Below are 8,087 nucleotides of genomic sequence, written 5' to 3'. Positions count from 1 at the left end.
TATTTTTTGCTCAACGCACCATGCTCCACAAGACCCCAAGATGGGGGTGGGAAAAGGCCCACGTTAGGAAAGGACACCCTATGGGATTCCCCCCCCCCCCCACACACACACACGCACACACTCATTAAAACGATCTGAGCAAATAACTGGATTTGGGCATTATGCGTCTGGAACTCAGGGCAGGATCCAGCCCAGCCTGTGAGTGAGCTCCCTCCGGTGCTGGATCCAGCCAGTTTACGGGCTCACAGCCGGCGAATGGTTCTGAAAAAGCGGCTGAAGGAATAACCCGACAGTTCCCACAACGCACACGAAGACGAATATCCAGAGGAACAGCCTGTCCACTACCATGGCAACGTACTTCCAATCCTCAATGACCTGGAAGAATAAACAAATTAAAGTCATTTCATAAAGTGCCGATAGAATATTTCTTCCCGCACCCTCCACCGACCTTTTCCTCGCCCACTCTCCCTGTCTTGCATGGTTTTACTACATCAATATTATGTTGGGTGGTTCTTGCACTTTTTAAATGCCAGCAAATACATGATCCGGGACACAGTCTGAGGCTTCAGAGTCAGAAAAGGGCTTCGCCATACCATACGTCCCAGGGGACGTGTTTACCAGAGACTGTCCGAGAAGAGCTAAAGAAGAGTTCATCTGGATTAGCTCAAAGCTCCTTCTGGTCCAGCCAGCATCTGGCCTCCCACAGCGACCAGGCAGCTGTAAAGCAAGAGAAAACCCAGCAAGCTTGACTCCAGGGCCATTTTCAGAGTGGAAGCCATGTTGGGTTTTCTTTAAGCCCGGTGTGGTTTAGAATTTGAACCTCTACGGACAAACCACTGAGATCAACTGAGCTGACACCCAACAAAGTGTTCATAGGTTTGCAGTCCCAGCTCCATAAATGTAATCGCAAGCTGTTGTTGGTTGTCATTATTAAAAGTTTGTGCAGGAATGAGGAATCTTAGCTTGGCCCACAGGCAGCCCTCACAGGGTTGTTGTGAGGATAAAATGGGGAAGAAGGCGAGCATGAATGGTGTTCTTGGGTTCTTTGGAGGAAAAGAGGCAAGGCAAAGATAATGGTGGGTATAATTGATCAAATTATGGCAGAGATCTAAGAAATAAATGATTGGGGAGCAAACCAAGAGGTCTCTTGCTGGCACTTACACTCTCGTTCTTGTCCTCGCTTCTCATGTGTTCTGCTATGAAGCTGACACCATCAATGGCTTCTTGGACTTCAGGAGAAAACTTTGCCGACGATCGGAGCCTCACGTCCTGATGGCTGCCGACGTGGTTGGTGCTCTCCGTCAAGCTCAGGTCATACTTTTTGGCCGACGCGGTGTTCACGAAGTAGGTGGAGCCCTTGTGCAGGTTGGAGGGATCGTGGCAGAACGCCTGCGCTTTACTCTTCTTGTGGCCATGCAACTTTTGCCTGGCCGAGTTATTCTCCGGGCGTCTCATGAAGAGGAACCTGGGCAGCCGCTGCAGGAAGATCACCTTCACCCACGGGGGCATCGCATGGGTGCTGGGAGATCTGTGGTGGACGTTCAGCACGCAGACGCTGGTGACGATGGAGAACGTCACCAGTATCATGGTGAACATGAGGTACTTCCCGATCAGCGGGACATCGAGTGAGGTCGGCGGGACGATTTTCGAAATCAGAAGCAGGAAGACGGTCAAGGCGAGCAAGACGGAAATGCACAACGTCATCTTTTCCCCGCAGTCCGACGGCAGGTAGAACACCAGGATGGCCAAGGAGGTGATAAGCACGCACGGGATGATGAGGTTGATGGTATAAAACAGGGGCTTCCGCTTGATGATGAAGTCGTACGTCACGTCCACATAGTTTGGATCCAGGGGATTCTCTGTCCGGCGGCCGGGAAGAGCGACGATGTCCCATTCGCCACTGGGCGTGAAGTCGTCCATGCTGGCCGAGCCCGTTTTCAGAATCATGTCGATTTCGGAGTGGTCGTAAGTCCACGACCGGAACTTCAGGGTGCAGTTTTGTTCATCAAAGGGGAAGTGCTTCACCTCGATCTTGCAGGCGCTCTTGTAGATGGCGGGAGGCAGCCAGAAGATGCTCCCGTTGTTTTTCACGATCACGTTCGTGTACACGGAAACTTCGTATGTGCCGTCAGCGCTGGAGAAGCCAACAAGAGAGAGTGACATCGGTGGTACAGAACTTTGTGAGTTTGGCATCGCACGAGGGGCAGCCTGGTTGTTTCGCTCAATAACGTCTCAGTAATGGTGGGCATGTCATGAGCGGAGCCGGCTGGAGCCGGGGGTCAGACTAGATGGCCCGGGAGACCCCTTCTGACTCGCTCTGTTTCTATGTTTCTATGTCTCGGGGCTTTTCTGGATGATGAAAGAACTTACTCGTTTTGGGGGTTCGTGCTGTTCCAAATTCAGCACCAAGAGCATGAATGGGAAGGCTGTGGGAGGGATGATGTGGGGGAAGTTGCGTTTTATAGGAGCCAGATGTGTTAGGCATTGGCACAGAAAATTAATGTGAGAATTATTTTTGTGTAAAATGTGCCCCCCCCCTTTCAGAGAGTGGTGCTGCAAATAAGATGGTACAATTCCCATCCTGATGCCCATTTGGAGTGAGGGCATTGCTTTCTGCCCTCACTCTGAGCTGGCTTTTTGATAACACCACCTCACCATTCAGATGGGGCTACCTGATGACATGACAAAGCTAATTCGGGGACAGGGCAATGCTTCCCCAGCCTCCCTCTGGATCAGCTTTGTGGCTCATTCCAGGTGCTATGACATCAGGATGTTTATGACAACTTCCCTGAGTTCTTCATGGAAAGTAGATTACTTGGGAAAGAAGGAAATGATGACAAAGCCTTTATCATTGTTTAAAATAATCCCAAATTGTTTTATTTTGATCATAAGCTGCCTTGAATATTTATTAATAAGATCTAAGTGTCAAGCATCCTCCACAAGCTTTGATTAGCTCAGGGATAAGGAATTGGTGGCTTTCCAGATGTTGTCAGAGTCATACCGGCCATGGAGCCAACTGGGGGACTTTGGGCCAGTCACAGACTCTCAGCCCAACCTACCTCACAGGGTTGTTGTTGTGGGGATAAGATGGAGGAGGAGAATGATGTCAGCTGCCTGGAGTCCTTTGAGGAAAAAGGCAGGATATAAATCGAAATAAAATAAATACCCCCATCCTCCTCGTCCCAGCAGGGGCTGATGGAAGCTCAACATCTGGAGACCACAGTTTTCTGGTCTGGCTCATGATCCAGCCAAGCTCATCCATGGACCAAATGAGACACAACTCCACCCACTAGACTAACATGCAAGAGTTTCAAAGACAAGAAGCAGACACAGCTGGGAGGGGTAGTCAGCCCGCCTGGGGTTGTGGGGTGGGCAGAGGGGCATTACCCTGTTGCCCCATGCCACCATTCTGCCCCAGGGAGGTCTCTGTGCTCCGTGTTTGCTCGTTTCGGCAGGAGCTCTTGGGCTCCCAATTCTACACGCTGGAAGGAAACAGACTTACTTATTATACAACACGATGTCGGGCAGCCAGACTTTCTTGGCCGGTATCCTCAGCTTTTTTATGCCTTCGTACTCAGAAGGTTCCCAGGATAAACGGTAGTCCGTCCATTCCTAAAAGTGGAACACAACCACAATTGCAGTGTGAAATTGCCTTGCACACTCGCTTCTTGTGCAACATGCTAAAATGGTAATTGGGTGGAATTGTGCACATGCAACTGGAAACGTTGATGTTATTAAAACCTCGCATGTGATATGATAAAGGACTGTACTACTGCAGTACCAGGAGAAAATATTCTAACAAGTGACAAATATTTTTCCCCGTAAATCTGTAATTGCTTGATTCATAATGAATTCCTTACAGTAAGATGCCATAAATATCTAATCAGAGGTAAGTTCCATCAAGTTTGGTAGGTCTCATGCTTAGGTAAGCGCGCATAGAATTACTGCATTGCAGCTTTCTCCAATTCCATCCCCTTCCGATGAGTTGGACTACAGCTACCAGAATCCCCCAGCTAGGAATTCTGGAAGTTGTAGTCCAACAAACCAGAGGGCACCAAGTTGAAGAAGTGTATTTTAAAACAATGAGGACATCATTACAAAATTCCGATCTGAGCATACAGGCTTGGATATATAGAAACACAGAAACAGAGTGAGTCAGAAGGTGTCTCCTGGGCCATCTAGTCTGACCCCCAGCTCCAGCCGGCTCCACTTGGCCGGTATACAACTGGAGATCATATACCACTGGAGATCAAGCGGTCACTGGATTCTTACCTGATTTAGCCAGACGTTGGTGGTCATGATCTGTTCACGCTCGTTCTGAATTAATGGAAAGACACGGGACATTTATGAAAGCAAAGGAAAGCACTTGTTTGACTCCATTCACCAATGTGGCTGCTAATCCTCTGTTATCACTGTTTGCCAAACTGAGATTCCAGCATCACCTTAACAGTATTTCCCTCCGATTTTCCATGGCATAACCTCTAGGGAGCGCTGTGGTACAGTGGAATAGTGCAAATACACCGGTGGAAAAAAGAGTTGCTTTTGTGCTCACAATTTCCCTGCTGTAAGAAAAACCCCAAACCAAACCTTGCCTAAAGTGCCAGTTGGACACAGAAGGAAAACTTGAATGTCATCCGGAGAATCCCATAAGCATCGCTAAACAGAGAATAGTGAAAGCGCGTTTGATGCTTTGTGTGGAAAAGCTCGTGCAGTTTGCAATCATTCCAGCCCCTTAGCTGGTGCTCCTGATTTCAGAAAGACATCTGCCTGCCTGCCTGCCTGTCCATCCGTCTAGTTATTTTTTATATTTATATCCTTTTTATTGCAGTTGATGTGAGCTTGAGTGGACTCCGGGGGATGGTGGAGGACAGGAAGGCCTGGAGGAATGTTGTCCATGGGGTCGCGATGGGTCGGACACGACTTCGCGACTAACAACAACAACAACAACAACAATCCTTTTTATTCCTGCAAAGAACCCAAGAAGTTTGTGATCCTGGGTATCCCTCTGCCTCCTCTCCATTTTATCCTCAGAACAGATCCGGCAGGGCTGCCTTAATGCATTCACTGAATCCCATTATACTCAAGAAACCTGGAAAAATGGAAAGCTGATTCCATTTCATTCTTATATTTTTGCATGCAGAAAAACCCTTTATGATATTTATGTCTGGGAAGAAGGAACCGAGCGATGGGTGGTCAGGACTGGACGCCACGGATAGCCTGATAGCAGTGCCAGGAAGACAACAGCATCCTCATCTCTATAATGTCATCCTGGGAAGGGGACAACTTACGAAACACACAGGTGTTACTCAGTTGTGCAGTCCTTGTTGGAAAGTGGTCCCAGTGCAGTTTCTAGAATTGCACATTTTGCTGGGTGGATTTATTTGGATGAATGGGAAGGTTCATGCACTCCGAGGTGCATTAAGAAACGACAGAGAGAGACTGGATGGTTTCAAATGAGGCTTGGATGTAAACTGCATTAAATAAAAATAATTAGATTAGAGAATCTTCTTGAGCTTGCCAGATGAGCCTGGCTCCAGGCTATCTTGCTAGCCAGTAGAGGGGGAGAGCTTTTAAAGGAAAATGTAGAAATCAGAGAATTAATGGCGGAATCTCAACCCAAAAGGGGTGGAGGCTGGAGAGGAGAGGAGAGGAGAAAGGGATTGGTTTTGATAGGGCAGGAAACTTTAGGGTTTCTGGTAGACCGGCACAGGGGTGCAAGGAGTCTAGGAATTTCAGGGTTTCCCTGTTGCACCTTGAGACTCCAAGTTACCAAAAGCCTGTTCCTCCACTACCACGGCACCCACAGTTACCTCCCGTGGCCCCCACAGAGCCACGGTGGGGCTCCTCCCTCCCTGCCCCCTTCAGGAGAATTGTTTTAAGGAGCCTTGGCTTCAGACCCTCTCTGCTCTCCTGCTTCCTAGCCCTGGTCCTCGCGCTTCTTCTCTCCCAGCCGCTCCTTCGCTCAGTTTTGACAAGCCTGGCCCCGAAGGTGGCCGTCGTGGGACGGGCCACCCCCGCTGGAGCCACGCTGTGGGGGCACCCCCGGCGGTTCGCACCCATCAGCCTAAAACCCCCAGGGAGCCTGGCTGGACGTCCGTCCCTCTCACAGGAGCAAACGAAGTCGCTTGTGCCAAAGGGGAAGGCTGTTTGTCCCTCGCTGTCGCCTGTGGGAAGCGGTGCTGAGAGGCTGGACCGGGGCTTGCGAGATGCGTGTTCTGGCCCCGACCCTGCATGAGGCTCTCTGGGTGACTCTGGGTCAGTGGCCTACCTCGCAGGGTTGCTGTGAGGATAAAATAGCACAGAGGAGGAGTCTGTGCAGGATACCTTGGGTTCCTTGCAGGAGGAAGGACAGATGGTATACAATCAATCAATCGATCAATCGATCTAGCCTGACTGTGCCTATTTGCAGAGTTCCTGCAATGGATATAGATGGCACACAAATGTTCCAAATAAATAAATTTGTCTGGCGGCAGCCCTTCATGGCTGCAATCACAAGATGTCCTTTCCACCACAAATTCCTTCTCACTGGAGATGCCAGTGGCAAAAACGGGGTCTTAGGTATTCGGCCGCAGAGATATTTATGTCCCCTCCCAGAACAAGCTGCCGTTCCATCTGGGAAAAGGCCGCAGAGGAAAACGACTCCCTGCCAGCTTTTTGCAACAAGCAGACATTTTCCACCTGCCCCTTTGTGATCCAAAAGCACTTGAAGATAAATAATAGACCACACAGCCTTCCAGCAACCTGTCCTCGTATCTATCACATCGTTGTGTGTGCAGTCAAAGCTTTCTTTAAATTTATAGGATTTGGATGAAACGGAATAAAAGTGTCAGCAACACGACCTGTGTGTTTAGAAAGGCCAGTGTCATTTAATAACCCCATCCGCTAAGAACGAAGCTGGCGGCGGCTCCCATCAATGCCCGTTTTGCCTCTTGCAAAAATAGTCCAACATATTTTAAGTGACGGCGCTGAGCAGCTCAGGGTGCAAAGGGCTGGGCTGCTAGAGCGGATAAAGCCGGAAAGATAATTGAGCAATCCTTGGGTGACACCATGCAAATTTAAAAGACAACTGCAAATAAATAAATTAGAAGAGAAATCTATCACCAGTTTGCAAGGCCAGATACTCGAAGATATTGAACTAAATAGTTTAAATGGTACTTTGTGTTGTTTCTTATAAATCCCCCAGTTAATATTCCAGCTTTTTCTATTCCCCGCTTATTCCCCAAATATATTTATTTCTACGAAATGAAATGACTACTCTCTTTTGGACTGTTTGATCCATGTTTCCTAGATTGCAGGACATATTTCTAATAGCGTATGTCCGTCTCAGTCTTTCCATGGCTTTTCATCTGTGTCATTTAGGTCCGCTTGCAGACCCTTCCCCCAAAGCTCAGCTTTTCTGCGTAGCCAGGAGTCCAGGGCTGTGGGGCTGAAATGAGAGGCGTGGCAGCACCAAGAAAGCTTCAACAGGAAGGGCGTTCCAGAGATGTGGAGCCAACACATAGAAGGCCCTGCGTCCAATTGCGAGAAAAGATTTCCCTGGTGAAGGAATTTAGGGGGGCACTTCTAAGATCTTCTAAGACCAACACGGGCAAGTTGGTATAGGGAGAGACACTGCTTTGGGTATTTGGCATCTGGGAGGAAGACTAGAGTTCTGCCACTTGTAAAAAGTTTATGCCGAGATTTGCCTTCTGGAGTTTCTTTGTCATCTCCGTTTCCCCCGGGAAGGAAGAGTCGTTCGACTTACCACATTGATCAGCTGGGCCAGAACAACCTGCAGTTCTATAACGACCAGCTGCGAGGAGTTGAAGGCCGGGCGGATTAAGTTATTGTAGCGGGAAATGTTCAGCAGGTGGTTCATCAGCCTCTCTTCCGCGTCGGCCGTGTCGCTTCCTGCAACCAGAAAGAACCGAGCGCATCACACGGTGGAGGCACACTTCCCGTGGGGTTGTGTCTGAAAGCATCCCAGTCCCTGTGTGTAGAGCAATGGTTATATTATGGGATGCCGGCCAGGGTTTCCTCCTGAGCCAGACTGCTGTTGAGAGGACTGGACTCCACCACCTGAAGACTTTGTGTCCCTCAACACCAGC

At 49.1% G+C, this 8,087-nt stretch overlaps 1 protein-coding gene across 1 annotated transcript; it reads right to left on the bottom strand.

Annotated features, from left to right (window-relative positions):
* Window positions 1–234: 234 nt before the first annotated feature.
* CHRNB4 (cholinergic receptor nicotinic beta 4 subunit) lies at window positions 235–7,885 on the bottom strand. The gene is made up of 5 exons (XM_044450553.1): window positions 7,745–7,885; window positions 4,273–4,317; window positions 3,503–3,612; window positions 1,162–2,134; window positions 235–375 (listed from the first exon to the last, which is right to left on the bottom strand). Exons 1-5 carry the CDS (start codon window positions 7,856–7,858, stop codon window positions 235–237), a joined length of 1,383 nt encoding a protein of 460 aa, XP_044306488.1. The 5' UTR covers window positions 7,859–7,885.
* Window positions 7,886–8,087: the final 202 nt, after the last annotated feature.

This window comes from Varanus komodoensis, unplaced genomic scaffold (genome assembly GCF_004798865.1).
Source record: "Varanus komodoensis strain SLA01 unplaced genomic scaffold, ASM479886v1 scaffold67, whole genome shotgun sequence".
NCBI lineage: Eukaryota > Metazoa > Chordata > Lepidosauria > Squamata > Varanidae > Varanus > Varanus komodoensis.
The sequence above is the reverse complement of the archived record's forward strand: the minus strand, read 5'-3'. Positions and strand labels throughout refer to the sequence as shown.